Consider the following 19,420-nt stretch of genomic DNA (forward strand, 5'->3'; position numbering starts at 1 on the left):
TTTATCCACCTCCAACAGGATTTAGCACCTTCCCACAGTGGTGGGATAGCTTGTCTGCTTGTACAAAGTCCTCTTGTATTAACCCCATAATTCTTTTAGTTTTCACCCTCAAGCTTTCATATTGCAGAGGATTTAAATTAGCTCGAACTGGTAACATAGAAACTCATGATCTATTTTGTACAATGCCAACATCTGAGGTTTTTCCACCATCTCCTTTTTTTATTTTTTGAGATACAATTAATATAATGATTAAAATGTATCAATTTTCATATCCAAATGCCATCATTAACCTTTTTTAAAAAATAGCAGTACTGGGGTTTGAACTCAGGACCTTATGTTTATTAGGCAAGTGCTCTACCACTTGAGCCAAGACTGTAGCCCTTCCATGGACCTCTGAATCCCAGTTTCTCTATCTATAAAATGGAAGTGACAATACCTTGGGTTTAGTTTGAGGATTAAATGATACAATATATTGCAAGTACTTAGGATCCTGGCACACCATAATGCTCTATAAATGTTAATTGTTATCCCTGTAATTGTTATTACTAATGGAATGGGTTCATTCATGCATAGTGCATGGGAGATGTTTTGGAAGAAAAGAGGAATAAAGCAGATTTTGTTTACTCTGAGAGGCAATAAATAAGTGCACTAAGAAAAGGGCCGGAGGGAAAGATGAGAGAGAAGAAAAAAAAAAGCTAATAGGGCTAGGCAAGCGTTGCTTCCATGAACTTGGGAGCCTGCATTCACCAACACTTGAGAAAGTCACCAAGAGCTAAAGGCTTCAACATGGGTGACAAAGGTGACATGTACTGGGGAGACAAGGCAGTCGCTTTCCTTTCTAAGCTCATTTAGAAGGGAAGGAAACAGGACTGTGCCCACTGCCCTGGCCCTTCCAGACTTTAAAGCTGCTGTCTACTGTCCCCGCAAGCAATGGCAAAATTAAAAGCAAAAGCATCACTGTCATGTTAAAAACCATTTAACTTATTCCTTGCTTTACTGGTACTCGACTTTTTGTCTTAAGAAAGGGCTAGGGCCAGCCACAGTTACCTTGTGAGGTGTGCGTTTCCGAGTAGTGCTCGCCACACTGGACATGCATGGGAGGTAAGATGTACGGCTGCTGCCTCGGCTGAAACAGAACACAGCAGAGCTGGAAGGACTTCACAGACTCACCAGAGAACCAGTCCCAGCACGCAACAATGCCCCCCATCCCCCTATCATAGGAAACGCATTGCAGCTCCTTCTCCAGCCACCCCTAGGACCCATCTTCTTCCATTCATCTGTACCCCATATCTCATTACAAAGGTTGAGACTAGAGAAACAAAGGCAGATGGAGCTATGCATTATCTATGTTTTCCTACACTTGTGAAGTGTTCTATGCCTTCTGTGACGGAACAAGAGCAAGAACAGCCATGATGATGACCCAAGGAAGAAATAAAAAGATGTCCTATCCAAAACTACCTCCCTCCTGAAGCCAGAAGCTCCTACATGCCAGCAGAGCTCATGAGCCTGGTTCACAGCTCCACAGCAACCTCAAACAGGGTCACAGAGTTAGTGTTAAGCTGGCTCCCTGGAAAATCCATATACAAATCTAACATGTGTTTCACACCAATTTACGTGAAGCTCTCAAACCCATTTGCTCACTCCTTCACCTATACCGACCCAAATGGGGAAGGGCTGGGCAAGAAATCTATTCTCACCATACCTCCTACCCAAATCAGCCTTTTTCCTGTGGACCATGACATAGTCAGTCTCTCTGTCTCTCTCTCTGTCTCTTTTTCTCTCTCTCTTTCTGTCTCCCCTCTACCCCCTGCTTCCGTGTTTATGTGTGTATGTGCACGTGCGCATGCGCACATGTATATGTCAGTTATTTAGCTTGAACTCAAGGCCTAGGCACTGTCCCTTAAGCCCTTTTTTCTTCTTTCTTTTTTTTCTCACAGCTGGCACTTTACCACTTAAGCCACAACTCTACTTCTGGGTTTTTTTCTGCTAGTTAATTGGAGATGAGAGTCTCATGCACTTTCCTACATGGGCTGGCTTGGAACAGAGATCTTCAGATCTCAATATCTTGAGTAAGATTTACAGGTGTGACCTACTGAGGCCCAGATTTTCTCACGGATTCTTAAAAATGTCCATTTTGCCTCAGCCGGAACCACTTCCTACTGAACAGAAGAGTAAAACTTTGAAAAAATATAACTCTACAATTCAATGGATGAAAGATTTGGTGAGCCAACAAAGGGAAATACAAGCATTCACCATCACTCTTTAGCCTTTTGGCCAATGTCAAGTATAACAGCAGTATCCTTATTATGATGTAAAGTAAGTTATTTGGCCTGGCTAGGTAAAATTTCTCATCAAGCAAATTCAGGTCCTTCCTCTCCCTACCTCAAACACTATCCACTTTAAAGATGTATTGAGCTTCTAGTAAGAGTTTGTTTGAAGAAAAGGTTTTGATATAGGGGGGAAAAATCTTTCTGATTATATGCTACTGAACTGAATGGTCTCTCAAATTTCCATTTGCTGTGCAGATTCTTTCAAGAAACCAAGAGCCAGCAGGGGTCACACTCCCATCCAGTTTCGAAGAGGGTGTATGTGGGGGGAGGGAAGTAGGGAAAAGGCTCACCTGTCATTTTCTCTGCTACAAAGGGTGCTCACTATCATGAAGACAAACAAAGAAGAAAATGGAGGCAAGGCATTCAACAATGCAAAGGAATCAAGAGAGCAGTTCCAGGAACCAAAAGGAAAGGCTGTTAATGCTCTTAAATATTCCCACCCATCCTTGTGGATGATTTCTAAGTTGCAATCCAAAAATGTATTTTAAAAAATAGCAATACAAGCCGGGCGCTGGTGGCTCACGCCTGTAATCCTAGCTACTCAGGAGGCTGAGATCTGAGTATCACGGTTCAAAGCCAGCCCGGGCAGGAGAGACCGTGAGACTCCTATCTCCAATAACCACCAGAAAAACCAGAAGTGGCACTGTAGCTTAAGTGGTAGAGCGCTCACCTTGAGCTGAAGAGCTGAGGGATAGCACCCAGGCCCAGAGTTCAAGCCCCACAGCCGGCCAAAAACAAAAACAAAACAAAAAAATAGCAATACAGTTCAAGTCAGATTATGTCATTTGCTTTCAATAGCTAGGAGGGATTTGTTCAAGGGAACAGAAATTCATGGAAGGTAAATATAGCGTACTGCTCCATCCTGCTCTCAACATTTAAAACATTTCTAGAATTAACTGACTATATGAACTGGCACAAGTGTACAGGCAAAGGACAATCATAGCTACTCCTGTAACAGCAAACTCAGGGTTATATTATTTATTTCAATCCTTTCTGCTCTCCTTGCTCCTTTTCTGCCAAGAACTCTTGCATGCCAGCTAAACACTCAAGGGCTGAGCTATATCCCCGAGCTTTATCACATTTATTTCTCTCTTCCAATAGATGATTCCATTTCATTCCTGGCCTGCTAATAAAGAAATATATGAAATGCCATAGCATGGGCACTCTTGGTTGTCAGAAAGGAGGCCAAAAGACAATACATGTGTCCTCACTCATGTAAAGAACCATTGGTGAATGGTTTAAACCAAGAGGGCAGGAGAAATGGGGAAATTCAATTCTACTTCATATGGATCATCTTCATGCAAGGAAAAAAAGGTAATAATCCAGATTCTGGATAATCAGAATGAGAACAGATCACAAGATTGTTTTAGGCTTAAAATACTTTTTATGTATTTTGTGGACTTAACTGAGAAATGATCTAATCCAGATATCTTGACTGTAAAAAAAAGGGGAAGGCAGGGGAAGAAAATAATATTATCAAATTAGACAAGAATGAAAAAAAGCCCCAGTTTCTTAAATAAACCTACTGGGGCCTCCAAGGGAATACCTAAAGAGCCTTTCACGATCACTAGGCAACGGTCACAGGTGAGATAAGATACAGAAAACTGACATTAATAGGAGTCATATAGGCACTCAGGAATTCTCATGTAATGATATAATGACTCAACTCTAGAATTCCAAGAGTCCATTTTTACTCATTTTGCAGGAAACAAAAATTGTCCTCACGACTTTCCTTCTGCAAAACAAGTTACAGATGTGCTAAAGGTAAACACTACATAGGAAGAAAAATTCTATTTGAAAGTTGTTCTAATCTAGCAATATGGAACAAGTGCTCAATCTAGAATAAGTGGTCTTCATTGATTCTGTTCTTCATTGACTGTGTACAAAATATCATAATCTAAAGCCAAGAACTATGATAAAAAGCAGCAAGAAAGGTGAAAGAAAACCAATTCTTCACATCATATTATCCTCAAGTAACTGTCAAATATTCACACGATGAAGGGAAAAGTGAAAACTGAAAAGGAAGAAGGTAAGATTTACGGGGGAAATGTGGATCCGTCTGATTATTGACCATAGGCTGAAAATCAGAAAATACGCAGTCATTCTCTCCCATCCCTGAGGAGACCATTTAACTAGAGTCATCCAAGTTTTGCTCATTTAAACAAAAGCAGCTTCTAATGAGTTTGTTAAGCTACCTCTGTGGTGGTGAACACAAAAGTGAGCTTGTAACTGAAGATAGGTCTTCTTGCAGTGAGCAGAACAGACGAGCAGGAGGAGAAAACTGCAGACTAAAGGTACATACAAAACTCAGAGGCTATATCCTGAGAGGAGCAGGGATAAATACCAGGGGACACAATGGATGTTCACAACTCTTAGCTGGCTGAGACTCTTCTGTATTCTCACAACATATCCCCTTATTAGGAGACACTAGTCACATCCTCCCACAAAGTGTTTACTTACTGAAGATTTTATACCTACCAGGGACGACCGGCTCCAGGTGGGCTGCCGTCTGATGGGGGGTGGAGAGTTTGATTGTCTTCAAGGAAGGTTGAAAACATAAGGATGACATGATTATTTAGCAGATATAAAAAGGCCAGACAGACAAGAAAGAAGAGAAGAAGAAAAAGAGACAAGATCTCGAAAATTATATCCAAATCTAAACACTGCCCATGTCTGGATACTGATGCTAAGAACAATATTGACTTTCTTTTTTATTCTCTTTATTCTCACAATGTTTGCAACATACAATATAAAACATTGGGGGCTGGGAAGGTGGCTCAGTGGTAAAGGGCTTGCCTTGCGTGCCTGAGGCGGTTTGATTCCTCAGCACCACATAAGCAAAAAGAAAAAAGCCGGAAGTGGCGCTGTAGCTCAAGTGGTAGAGCGCTAGCCTTGAGCTGAAGAGCTGAGGGACAGTGCCCAGGCCCAGAGTTCAGGCCCCACGACCGGACCCCCCCAAAAAAACTATATTAAAAAATATATAAAACATTGTGATAGTATTTACCAACTAATACAAGAAGAATGAGGCTGGGCTACTCCATGGGTTTAAAAACTGTATCCTTTGTACCTTTGAGCAAGTGCAAACTCACTCATAATAAAAAGTATGAAGCAACAAGAAAAAGTATTTGTAAATGTTTCTAGTTAGTCAAATGAAATTCCCAAATAGATAAAATATTTTCACTCTAAGTATTTTTCACTATAAATATTTTTCACATATTACAAATATTTATCTGAATACTTTTTTGGGAGAAGAGGTGCTTGGGATCAAATCCAGAACCTCATGAATGCTACACAAACACTATAGCACCAAACCACAACCCCTGAACCAGAGCTCTTAAATCTACGCAAATAAGAGTTAAAAAAAAAAAAAAGTTAGTGAGAACTAGGAGCATTATCAAAACATTGGGAAGTGAACTAAAAAAATGGTTCTTTATTTATTTGTTTATTTAGTTATAAAACTCTGAGTTTTAGTGCCTGCTAGGCAGGCATTCAACCACTTGATCTACATCCTGAAACCTTTTTGTTTTCATTATTTTTGAGAAGGATCTCTCATCTATGTCTTAGGCCCAACCTGGCCCTCCATCTTCTTATTTCAGTTTCTTTTTTTTTCTTCCTCTTCTTTTTTCATTTTCGGTCAGTTTAGGGCTTGAACTCAGGGCCTGGCACTTTTCTTGAGCTCCTTTGCTCAATGCTAGCACTCTACCACTTTGAGCCTCAGCACCATTTCCCATTCTCTGGTGGTTAATTGGAGATAAGAGTCTCAAGGACTTTCCTGCTCATGCTGGCTTTGAAACACCATCCTCAGATCTCAGCCTCCTGAGTAGCTAGGAATACAGGCATGAGCTACCAGTGCCTGGATCCTATTTTACAGTTTCTTTGTATCTAAGATGACAGATATGTGCTACCACTTAGCTACTGGTTGAGATGGTCTTACCTAATTTTTTTCTGGGCTGGCTTTGAAGCTCGAACCTCCCAACCTCAGCCTTCTAAGAATAGCTGGGGATATAAATGTGATCCACCAGACCCAGATTCAAAGGTGCCTTTGAGAAATAGGTCTCAAATACCACACAATGTTTTCCTTAGCCCTAACTATTACCATTTAAAAAATAAATTCTTCCATCTAAGGGACTCTCTTTATTCTGGCACTTCACAATTCCTCAGGCTTTTGGTTATAAAAAATTTTTTCTTATGAAATAATGGAGACAGTACAGCAATGTTAGAGTAGCCACATACAGTATTAGCAGACCTATGTCAGACACCTTCCCTTACTTCTCTCTCCCCAAGCGAGAAGTTAAGGAAGCATTCCTTATAAGGAGCTATGCTTACAAGGTCACAAGGAGGAACAGAAAAGCCAATGACAGTCTTTTCTGGAGGTTAGAGAATGGAAAGTTTCGGGAAGGAAGGTGGACATAGCTGCTCCTGTGGACAGAAGGGTCCTGAGAAAATAGTCATTTCTAAACTCTACAGGGATGTCTGGGCCTTGCTATATATAACCCGTACTGAGCTCCTGGAATTGTATATTGAGTTTAATGTGTGTGTGGAGAAGACTCCCATTTTTTTAATCATAAAGAAGAACATGCCATAATGTGCTATGAAGATATTTGAAAAGGTTATTACTACAGAATTTCTTTTCCTGGTTTTCAGTCTAATATGTGATGTTCGTTAATATATTTTTAAAAGACCACTGATGGTCTTTTTAAAAGGCACTGGTGGCTCATGCTCAGGAGACTGAGATCTGAGGATCACAGTTCAAAGTCAGCCCAAGCAGGAAGTCTATGGGACTATCTTTAATTAACCACCAGAAAACCAGAAGTGGTGCTGTGGCTCAAAGTGGTAGCACACTAGCCTTGAGCAAAAGAGCTGAGGGACAATGCCCTGAGGTCAAGCCCTGTGACAGTTCCTCAACCTCCTCCTATAACACCCCCACAAAAAAGACCACAAAAGAAAAATACTGGAAGTGGCACTGTGACTCAACTGGTAGAGCGCTCGCCTTGAGCTGAAGAGCTGAGGGACAGCACCCAGACCCAGAGTTAAAAGTCCCACGACCAATCAAAAAAAAAAAAAAAAGAAAAAACTGAGCAAATACTACAGTAAAGCTACTTGCTGAGAAATAGTTAAACTGAAGACAGCAGCAAATCCCACATTTCTGGATTTTTTAAAGTTATCCACTTTATAGAAGTCAACTACTGAATTCCTAGAGACCACCCTCCAAGGTCAAAGTCAGAGCAGAGTGGAATGGTCCAGGGAGCCAAAGGAATCTACTCCAGACAAAGGCGTGGTCGGTTGCACGTGAGAACGTGTGTGGAAGAAGATACAGCTGCTTACTTTGCTACATCTCCTGGTTTAACCTTTGCAAACCTTGCTGGTGGGCTAAGCCTTTTCAGACATACTTTTAGACCCCAGCAGTACCTGGTTTGAAAAGATCTCCATCAGATGGAGGGAAAAAAAGCCTGTATTGACCTGAGGAATCCATTTCTAAAGCAGCCACGTTCTCCAGCAGCGGCAGCTGGAGGGCAATATTCTGCCACGCTTGGATGTGTCCACTGTGGGAGTGGAAAAGGCAGCTCCTCTCTTGCATTTACATCCCTGATACGCTTTGAACCAAAATTAAACCCCTTGGGTACCCGAATGGCAAACTTGGCTGAGGAACTTTTTTTGAAGGCAACCAAAGGTAAAGACGGCGCCAGAGTGAGCCCCAGCACGCCATCTCCAAGGTCAAGCCACGTGGAAGTGCCCTCATCAGACTCCCCTTTCTCATCTTTATTTCCAAACTAAATTAAAAAGACACACAGATTTGTGACATCTCTGAGTGCCTTCCAAATCTCCCTCTAATTACCCTGGCCTCTCATTTGCAGTCAGATGACATGACCCAGGAGCGCACGCAGGGTTAGCCAACTGTGTGAGCAGAACGGGGCTGAGGATGACAGGAACACCTGCCCTTTCAAGTTGGCTCATCGCTCCGCTACCCACTTCTGAGAACACTCCACATCTGACACGGAGGGGCACCCTGGCAAATTGGGAACTGCTCGGTTCTTCCGAACTCAGAGCCGAAGGTCGGAAAGGCACTAATGTGGCCCACCCATCCGGGCAGTTAAGAATTCACAGTCAATTTGTGAATTATTTGCTCTCTGCATATGGACTACACATAGACAGTCTTCATCATTAAAGTTCTTTCACTCCTGCCTGGCTTCAGCCTACTTCACTGGCTTCCACAAGGATCAATGGGAAAAGAGCGAATAGAAAGGAGTGGTTTACAACCCCATAAAGGACATGAGTTAATCTGACAAAACCAGGTAGCGAAAGAGTAAAGAAATTGACTTACTCAGTGCAGATTTTGTTTTGTTTGTAAAACTTGTGCCGTGTTGTAAATAAACGGGAAATATACTTGGCGTTTTCAATGTCATCCTTGGAAGGGACGAAGAAAAAAAAAACCAAAACACAATATTTTATTCAATTAAGATATGCATTTCACTAAGATTCTTCTATTCAAAGAGATATCTCTTCTTCCCTCCAGTTCTGGGCCACGAAGCAAATCAACCTGCTGGATTTCGGTGCATTGCAGCCATGCCTGCAAAGCTCACCAGAGAATGGTGGAAAATGGTACCCACTATAGAATTCTTCACGTCCAAGGCAGTGGGGAGCTGAACTGATAAACTGGCAGCTCCTCACCTACTTCAGAACAAAGTGCCTTTCAAGTAAGCAACAGAAAATCAAGGCACGGCAGAGTCCACAGGGAACATCATGAAGCTGAACGCAGTGAGACACAGCCGCAGCACCGGCTGTGGAGCAGGGACTCAAGAAGGTCAGTCAGCCAGCTGACTTTGGATAAAGCTTGGGCTATAATGGGACCAAAAAATTCGGGTCAGCCAGCAAAAGAAAATGCAATAATGTCACACAATCGGGGCTTACCCGACGATGGCTGTGACTAGAGTGCCCAAGAATGCAGCCAGCCAGACAAGGAGACACATCACAGATAAGGTGGCCGGCCAGAGGAATCGATATCCTACAGGCCAATGGTCAGCACTCAAACCTGGCATTGTAAGCATGGAAGTTCACCAACACTACCTTGAAATGAGTAACGGTAGCACTGGGCAAGTACTGGAAAAGTATCTGTTCCAGTAATGATTCTATCAAGATACAGAGAACAGGCCAAAGACATGAAGAGGGGAAAGCCACCCCGCAGCTCCTCACCAGGCCCCATCTGTGCTGTCCCTTTTGCTCACCGTGTGGAATAAGGCAGTCTCCTCCTTGTTGATGAGCTCTACCAGTATGGCTGACTTGTTATGCGTGATGCTCCCAATATCGTTCCACCTGGGCCAAAAGAAACACAACTATTTGCCCACAGATGTCTTACGAACTCAGCATCAGGTAGTGTGGCGTCCTGTGCTACTGTCAAAATTCATTTTGCAAACTGTGATAGAACTGCTTCATTTTTCAATGTTAAAGGAGAGAAGATGTACCTATTTACGTAAGTAAACATTCTATACATTCTATGTTTCTAGGTATTGATACACATAAAATGAAGTTTATGCATAAAATAAAGCTTACACTCATAAGAGAGTTTCAAGAGACTATTACTGCTTTTACCTTTCATACACATTCTAACCTGACAAAGTATTTTCTAACAATCTAACCTTTTGTTTATGCTAGGCCTTGAGCTTTCTAGGCAAGTGCTCTGTCACTTGAGCCATATTCCCAGTCCTTTTGTTTTTTAACTTATTTTTCAATTAGGGTCTTGTGCTAACGCTGTCCAAATCAGTCTTGGATTGTGATCTTCCTATCTTTGCCTCCCAAGTAACAAGGACCGCAGGTATGTAGGTATGGGCTACCATGTCTAGCTTTTTTTCTTGTTTCGATGTGTACAAGGGATGGCCCATTAAACATTTTTATTAATACAAATTAATTGTTGCAAGGGATTTCACTGTGGTATTTCCATATATGCATATATGTATTGTGATCAAATTCACTTCCTCTATTATTCTTAATAATTCCTTCCCTTTCTTCCTTCCTCCCTTCACCCTTTTAAAATAGGCTTTCACTGTCACTTCTGTATATATATAATATATTGAGATTACTACCCTCTCCTTTCTCCTTCTTATTCCCAATTCTCATGTCCCAATAGCCCTCCTTCTATATGTACACAATCATGAGGATGATTGTGATTTTTAGGTCTAGCTTCTGCGTATCACATCTGTTTCTCTAAGCTTAGCTTATTTACTTTTGAGCCAGCGTAACACTACTTTTTGCCCTAGCTGGCCCTGAAACATGGTCCTCCTACCTTTACCTCCCAAACATAACCCATCTATTTTATTACAGAAGAGAACAATATTAAGAATTCATGTGTTTTCCAGAACCTAAAATGAAGAACTCTAATATAGACTCTATATTGTAATATGTACTACAAATAGACCATATCACCCAGAAAAAATGTCAGGGCACACATACATATATGCACCCAGACACACACACACACACACACACACACACACACACACACACACACACTTCCCTTCCCTGTCCTATTAGAGATTTTTTTAATATATATATTATTGTAAAAATTCAGTACAGAGGGGTTACAGTTACATAAGTAAGGTAATGAGTACATTTCCTATAGAGCATTGTTACCTCCTCCTTTGTTTTTCCCCTACTATCCCTTCCTTCCACACCTCCCCAACTCCTCCCTCCCCTCACCCAAGTTGTAAAGTTCGTTTTCTTGTATATCTTCTCACAGTTACAATGGGTCTACTAAAGATTTTGTTTAAAAGGATATATCCCCCAAAACACCAAAGGGGGAATAGTTCCCATTCTCCTTGGAGCCCGTTCTCCACCATATGTTACTACTGCCTACCTTTCACTTGGAGCCCCATCCTATAACTCCCTACCCTCTGTAATTCCAGACCCACTCCTTATGCACTACATTTGTTTGCTTGTTACCCTTCCACCATCTTCTGCCTGGATAATTCCTTTCCGACTCGTCTTCTCTAGGAAGCCTTTCCTCCTTTCTAATCATGCACATGGAGAAGGACTTGCTGGAGTTCTCTACCAGCCCCCACACACTGGAATAAGATTTCACTTCTATGATTAGATCTCTCGCTTGTCCTGGTTAGACCACAAGGCCCCATGCTCCTGTAGACATTCTGCTTCTTCATCTATGCACCCCAAATCTTAAGCCTACTGCCTCTCACAGAGCACTCAACAAATATTTTTTAAAAGGATGAAAATTAGGGCTGGAGATGTGACTCAGCAGTAGGGTGACTGCCTAGCACTTAAAATGCCTGGGCTTGCCGATCTCCAGCACTGCAAAATATGAAATGAATGAATGAACAAATGAATAGATGAATGAAGGATCAAGTCAATAAAACACAGAGCAAAAGTAATAAATAATATCACCTCTCATCTGTACACAATACGATTCTTTATCTCCACATATGTGATTCTCACATTCAATAGAGCAGCTAGTTTTTGCTCCTAGTATAGAGGCAATTTATTTTTTTTGGGGGGGGGTCCGGTCGTGGGGCCTACACTCTGGGCCTGGGCGCTGTCCCTCAGCTCCTCAGCTCAAGGCTAGCGCTCTACCACTTGAGCCACAGCTCCACTTCTGGCTTTTTTTCTTTTTGCTTATGGGGTGCTGAGGAATCGAACCCAAGACCTGAGGCATGCAAGGCAACCGCTCTACCACTGAGCCACCTTCCCAGCCCGATAGAGGCAATTTAAATACAAATGAGTGACTCGGACACAAACCTCTCTATCGGTCGGAACTGAATGAGTTGTCTACCTGGGGCTTCTAGATTTTTCCCTGGTCATCTGTCCTTTACACATGCAATGTGTAAATTTAATGTTCAGTCTGTCTTCTGAGGTGACACTCTCAATGTGTTCAGCCCAGCATGGGCCCAGCTGCCTCGTCCACCAGTTAACAGCTACCTGGACTCCAGCTATTTGTGCCTTAATGAGGGTCTCATGAGATAAGAGATAACCTGGTTTCCTCTGGCTCTGTTCCTCTGCATCAAAACTACCAAAGCTTTTGGGATGTTTCTCCACCTACCACATGCCTCCTCTGGAGGCACCATGAACATGGCCCCATAGCAGAAGTAAATCTTCTTGTGAAGAATTTCAAAATAAGTGGGAAAAAAAGTCCCAATGTCAACGATAAAGCTTATCCTCATCATACTCGAAACTCTTATTCTTCTATTTCATCTCAAATAGCTTTTCCTTTTCAGACCCATGCAGAAAAATCTACCATCAATTCAACTTCAGAGAGTTGGTGGGATAAAAATGCCTGGCCAGTTCTGAATGAGTATAAAAATGTACAGACTTTCCTTCATTTATTCTTTGCTGCTGTGACTTCGAGTTGACTCTCGGTTGTGTCCAAAGGTCAAAAAGTTTATTCTAACCCCTAAAGATCTCAGATCTTATTCCAGGCTCAATAATATCCCTGTTCAAAGAGCAAGGGAAAAAAATTATGAAAACAACAGCAGGGTGGGGACCAAGGGAAAGAAAAGCCAGTCAGGAAGCTTTGGGTTGGAAAACTGTTTCAAAATGGCCGGAATTAGCTGCTGACCCAGAAAGCACATGCAAGCCAAGATTCGTTTCCAGAATGTAACTGACACTTTCCTCTGAGAGCTGTCTCTGATTGCCTGCCTTAGAGGCACAGCTCTGCCTATCTGATACCCACACCGGAAAGGTGCTCTTCAAGTAAATTTGGGCCATATTGGAACCGATGGATACTGACAAAAACAACCAACTCATGGGCAGAGAACAGGGTGCGAGAGACTTCTTGTATAGTATACTTGTATTAAGTGAAAAAGAGGGCTAAAATATCCATGCAACACAATAACAAAGAGTGCCTGCCCTTGAATTTTTTAAATAATGAATTACTTTTTAGGTTTATTATTAATTTCTTTGTTGGTCATGGGGCTTGAACTCAGGGTCTAGTGGCTGTCCCTGAGCTTTTTCACTCAAGGCTAGCATTCCACCATTCTGGGCCACAGCATCACTTCAGGTTTTCTTTAATTGGAAATAAGAGTCTCGTGGGTATTTCAGCCTGGGTAGGCTTGGAACCATGATCCTCAGACCTCAGCCTCCTGAGTGGCTGAGCCACTACACATAGCTAATTAATTACTTTTTATTTTTGGTCGGTCATGGGGCTTGAACTCTGGGCTTGGACGCTGTCCCTACACTCTTCAGCTCAAGGCAAGCACTCTACCGCTTGAGCCACAGTGCCACTTCCAGTTTTCTAGTGGTTTATTTGAGATAAGAGTCTCACAGACTTTCCTGCCCAGGCTGGCTTTGAACCATGATCCTCAGATTTCAGCCTCCTGAGTAGCTAGGATTACAGGCGTGAGCCACCAGCGCCCAGCTAATTAATTACTTTTAAAATACATTTTTACAAATTAATCTTCGTTTGTTAATATGAAAATTAGTTTACATCTGGGCCTGGTGGGTGAATGCCTATAAAACCAGCAATCTCAGCAATCAAGTGACTGAAGCAGGAAAGAGCTTAAGTTCAAGGCCAGCAAGATCCTATCTTAAAAAAGCAAAACAAAGCAAAAAAAAATCTCACATAATTGAGCAGGGGATGGTGACTCCATCTGTAATCCCAGCCACGTGGGAAGTTCATGGAGATCATGATCTGAGATGAACTCAGGAAGAAAGTTAGTGAGATTCCATCTCAGGCAAAAAGGTACGCATGGTGATGAGTACCTGTAACCCCAGCTATGTGAGAGATATAAGTAGGCCATTGTCTGATGATGGCCTGGGCAAAAAGAAGAGACCTTATTCAAACAAGAAACTAAAAGTACTCTAGTAGGAGAGTGCCTATGTAGTAATCACAAGGTGCTGGGTCCAAACCCCAGTACTGTTTTTAAAAAGTCATTATAATTATCATCATCAAAATAAAAGGAGAAACAATCAACTCAGCTTGCACTCTGCGGGCACCAGTGGTTAAAGATACAGGTGGCAGGACAATGGGAGAGCAGTTGGGATCTCAGGACTGGCCCTGGATGGTCTCAACAAAACTGAGCCTTAGGAGATGGGCCAGGCCAGTCCCACTCTCTGAAGAACCCCACTCAGCGGGGTTCACCTGTACTTCCTGGAGTACAGTGGGAAGAAGGAGTCTCCCCTCCTCAATTAGGCCACTAGGCCTGCAGGCCCCCCATAACTGCTCTAATCTTTCACAGGGCGGATCACACCTGAGTTGAGAAAAGAAAGCTCAATTCTGGATCACTCAATGGGCTAACTTAATGAAGTTATTGCTTAGAGTCTCTCTACAAGTTTTGTTTTTTAAAGAGTTACCATTACCTGTGGATTACTGGTTGTCTTCCAATCCTGTTTCTCACAAAAATCCCCATAAAGAAAATGCCAAGGTGCACATTGTTTCCATGGTTGTCCTGCACATGACCAATAAAAGACACTTGTTATGACACGTCTTCATTATTCAGATTCACCGTAGCCAACCTATGGGATCTACCTAAGTGTCTGCAGATGCATGGACAAGCAAAGACAATGTAGTATGATGTGGTATGGTGAGGTGTGCTGTGGTGTAGATGCACCTGTAATCCCAGCTCCTCAAGAGGCTGAGATCTAAGAATTGTAGTTCGAAGCCAGCCCAGGCAGGAACAGGAAAGTCTATAAGACTCTTATCTACTAAACTACCAAAAAAGCTGGGAGTGGAGCATTGGCTAGAGGTAGAGTGCTAGCCTTGAACAAAAACAAAGTCAAGGATAGATCCCAGGCCCTCAGTTCAAGCTCCCAGGACTAACATCCTCCCCCCAGAAAAGAAGAAGGCATCCTGTTCTTTGATACAAACACTACAGATGAAAGTGAAACAAACAACTGGGAGACTTCATTCTAAGTAAAGTAAGCCAGGAACAGACAGACACTGCGATTCATTTAGATGTAAAAGTAGAATCTAAAAAACTTGAACTCACTGGAACACAGAAGAACGGTGGTGAGCAGGAGTGTGAGAAGAAATGTTGATCAAAGGATATAAAATTTCCTTTAGATCAAAGGAATAAATTCAAGTGATCTATTGCATGTCATGCTGACCATAGTAATACACAATGGAGTTTATTCCAGAAAATCTACTAAGGGTAGATTTAAAAGTGTACTCGCCACAAAAAGCTGAGGTTACCATTCATATGTTAATTCATTAACATTGAACATATACATATACATATGTATATGTATATGTCTACTCTCACCTTTTATACACCAATTTAAAGAAAAAAATCTATAGGTACTTGCAATGCAAAAGATCACCAACAGTCTTACAGAATTTGTTTGCAGCCATCCATGATACCACAGCCATGGGTAAGTGCTGTGGGGGAGGGGAACATATATAAGGGTATAGAGCTAGAGGGAAGAATCCTGAGAAAATCAGCCTCACTGCATATCTTGGTGTTCATATTCATTCTCTCTGTCTCTCTTTCCCTCCCCCAAGAATCTATATATTGTCTATGTTGTTATATAAGATGTAGTATATAATATTATATTATTACTATTTATAATATTATAACAAATCCTATAATATTATGTACTATAGCTTATATAATATATATTTGTCACAACATACTTCTGGTTGAAGAGAGAACTTCATGATTTCTCAAACTTGGCAATTTGAACATTTTCTTTCATGAATACCCATTCATTTTTTAAACTTAGTTGTTGTTTTAAAGTCAAAGCTATAGATGAACACACTTGGAAGAGTTGGGACATTCCCCGGGGCTTGTTTACAAGAAGCCTCAGATCTGGGCCCCCACTTTCTCACTCCATAGGCAAAACTGCACCTCTGTGAACTTCTGCAGCCATTGTGTTTGATCCCCACCATGGAGAATGTCACTCACTAGGAGGAAATTTTCCCCCAGACCCTCCCTTCTTTTCCCTCTGTTCCCTCTTCTTAGAACTCACATTATTCTACCACTGGCCAGCCTGGGTAGTTCTCTAATTCTTTTATCCCCTGTTGTCCACTACTCATTCTTTTGAGCTTTTTATTTTTTTTGAGAACTTTTCTCAATTCTATCTTCAAATCTGTCCATTAAGTCTTCTATTTCTTATATATCCTATTTTTAATTTCTATATCCTTTTTATTTTCTACATGTTCTTCCTGTAGGAGGCCTTTTTTTCTTTTGTAAGATTTTGCAATTGGGGGCTGAGAAGGTGGCTCAGTGGTAGAGTGCTTGTCTTGCATGCATGAGGCCCTGGGTTCGATTCCTCGATACCACATAGGTAGAAAAAGCCAGAAGTAGCACTGTGGCTCAAGTGGTAGAGAGTTAGCCTTGAGCTGAAGAGTTGAAGGACAGTGCTTAGGCCCAAAGTTTTGGTCCCATGACCAACAACAACAACAAAAATGATTTTCCAAGTTTGGGGGCAGCATTTTGAACAGGGAGGTTTCTCTTCTGCAAAGTCAACTCCAGCTAAGTTAGTTCTCCCTTCCAGCCTCTTTTGTTCCCATGAGGGTCTCCTCTGTATCTGCACTGAGAGTGGGTGCTAAGGGATGGCTGCAAGCTTGTGGGCACAGGAGCTTATGGAGTTCTTAGATGGGACCCTGAATGTCTATTCTTCAGTCTGGTCCAGTCAAATGCTTCCAATCTGTTGCCTTGGAGACTGTAATCCTGGAGTAGGAACAAGCTGATCACTGACTACATAAACTGTCCCTCAGTCCTCTGCTTTTTCTGGCAGAGGTCATATTTCAGGAACAAGAGAAAGATCATGCACGACTAAAGCAAAGAAAAAGGGAGGATGGCTGAGTTCCCCTGGTACCTGACACCATTAAGGCTCAGAAGACAGGGTCCTTTCTTGGTGATATCTTCCCACCCCACCTACCAAAGCTGGCACTAGAATACAGCCAGCAGTGGCTGGTGGCCAAAGCAAAAAGAACTAGAAAAAGAAAAGAGAATGGGCTTGGGGATGATGAGAAACTGAAAAGGTAATTTCTACCACACAGAAAGACATACAGGCAGAGCAGATGTGAGGAATGGACACAGAAGGAAAGTTCTGTGGAAAGAGCTCACTAACACTTTGGTGGTAGGTCCACACCAGTGTCTGGTGGTGATGAGGACTTGGGAAGAGTAGATTTCAGGGCTGGGCAATGGAACAACACAGAAGAGACACTTAAGAGTGTAAGTGCCTCTTCCACCAAGGATCCTGGGGCCATTGCACTGAAACAAAGCTTGAGGGCTCCGCCTCCAATTGAGCAAAGCAGAGAAGCTGTAGCCTCTGGCTTAGGTCAACCCCAAATTACCCTTCCCCATAGTAACACACCCTCACCTCATGGGAGTCACTCAGGCAACAGCTACCCCAGGGTTTGTAGAGGAGGATGAGGGTTAAACCCATTGGGAGGTGCTTGGAAGCTTCTGGAGGACCCCTTCATGGAATAAGCTCATGCTAAACAGAAAGGTCTTCATGAGTTATACACATGAGAAGTTTTGAACTCTATGAAGCCTGAAGGATCTCTATGAAGTAAAGGGGTCTGTAGCACCCCTTCGCTGACTGGCCAGCCATATCGCCTTTGCTCTCTGTTGTTGTGAACTCATTTCAAGGCTGACCACATCACTCCCCTCCCCCACCCCATCTCTCCTCTCTCGCTTGTCATCTTTAGGTCACCAGGCATCATGTGGCCTCTAGGTGGTCACCTCAGTCATGGGCAGATATGTGTCAAGGGAAACCAGCCATAGAGCTGAGTCACACCCACCTGACAATGAGTCAGAACTATCCATCTGCCAGATCAGAGAAAGACAAAATAGCCCCCATGGCCACACTCAAGCACCTACTAGAAGGACCATTAGAATCCAGCACAGTGGATTTCAACACTACCTCAACTACCTACCCTTTCCACAGTTCAACGTCTCAAACAACAAGCAAATGACAGCAACAAACCCCATCCCATCCCCAAATTCCAGGCGGTGAGAAGTCTGTTGTTGTTGTTTTTTTTTTCTGAAGTGGAGGAAAAGTTTACTAATTTTTCCAATGACCCCCACTATCATGACTATGTATGGACGGCTTCAGTGTAAGAGTGATACAGATGGCTTCATAAGTCATTATAGCAAAGAAAATGGATTACAGCCCTATGAAGGGCAGTCATTAGAGAAGCAAAAGAAAATTAAACAAATCTAAAAGAGAGCCATGTAAGCCCTTTTTGCAAGCTGTAGCCACCCTGCCTGACTCTACTTGATGCACATGGGCAGTTCTCATTAAGGCAGATTGCAATCGTGCAACCGAGGGGGAACAGAACACTTATAAACCAGCCAGCGGAGCCAGTCTGGAAGTGAAATGTTTGTGCTGAAATTGCAGGCGTCTCCCAAATTGCTGGAATGCGCCAGTTGCTTTAGATTTTTCATAGAACTTCTTTTTTTTTTTATTAAGTTAGTCCACAGAGAGAAGAAAATGAGCCTAGATTATAGGCTCAACCCTACACCCCTCGACCACACCTACTGCAGAAGGTGGAGTTGTTGCAATGAATGTGATTGTGCTTTGACAGTTTCCTATGTATAGTTCCCATAAACTCCCAAGAGGCAGCAATATCACAATGTAGAAGTCTGGAGAGGTAGAAAAATAATATAGAACTGCACACAGGAGATAGATCATTTTACCTCATCGCTGTTTCTATCCAGAGAAGAGAAAAAGAGAGTATGCAGTGGGAAGGAAACTCCTGGTGAGAGTCTCTGCAATGCATCATGGTCTGTTGTAAGCCTGCACTTGGTCTTCATCCCTTTGACATGTTGGATGAGCTAGGTGGCCATAGTACTCACTTAGATGGATGTCTTATAAATGAGATATGTTAGCCAAGTGATGATAGCTCATGCCTGGAATCCTAGCTACTAGAGAGCTAAAATCCTAGCTACTCAGAAGGCTGAGATCTGAAGATTATGGTGCCAAGCCAGCCTGGGCAGGTAGGTCGGTAAGACTCTTACCTCCAATTAACCACCACCCCTTCCCCCAAAAAAGGCAGAAGTGGAGCTTGGCTTAAGTGGCAGACTTGAGAGAAAAATCTGAGACAGAGCCCAGGCCCTGAATTTAAACCCCAGTACTAGAACAATGGAAGGAAGGAAGGAAGGAAGGAAGGAAGGAAGGAAGGAAGGAAGGAAGGAAGGAAG

At 42.4% G+C, this 19,420-nt stretch overlaps 1 protein-coding gene across 1 annotated transcript in view; it reads right to left on the reverse strand.

Annotated features, from left to right (window-relative positions):
* Ptpn14 (protein tyrosine phosphatase, non-receptor type 14) overlaps window positions 1-19,420 on the reverse strand; it is a 94,609-nt gene that overhangs the window by 22,647 nt on the left and 52,542 nt on the right. The window contains exons 7-11 of the mRNA XM_013014964.1: window positions 14,628-14,716; window positions 9,554-9,641; window positions 8,653-8,735; window positions 4,809-4,866; window positions 1,048-1,126 (exon numbers count right to left, since the gene is read on the reverse strand). Of these exons, the coding sequence (XP_012870418.1) occupies window positions 1,048-1,126; window positions 4,809-4,866; window positions 8,653-8,735; window positions 9,554-9,641; window positions 14,628-14,716 (397 nt within the window). The remainder of the gene's footprint in view (window positions 1-1,047; window positions 1,127-4,808; window positions 4,867-8,652; window positions 8,736-9,553; window positions 9,642-14,627; window positions 14,717-19,420) is intronic.

Source organism: Dipodomys ordii, unplaced genomic scaffold (assembly GCF_000151885.1).
Source record: "Dipodomys ordii isolate 6190 unplaced genomic scaffold, Dord_2.0 Scaffold26, whole genome shotgun sequence".
In the NCBI taxonomy this organism is placed as follows: domain Eukaryota; kingdom Metazoa; phylum Chordata; class Mammalia; order Rodentia; family Heteromyidae; genus Dipodomys; species Dipodomys ordii.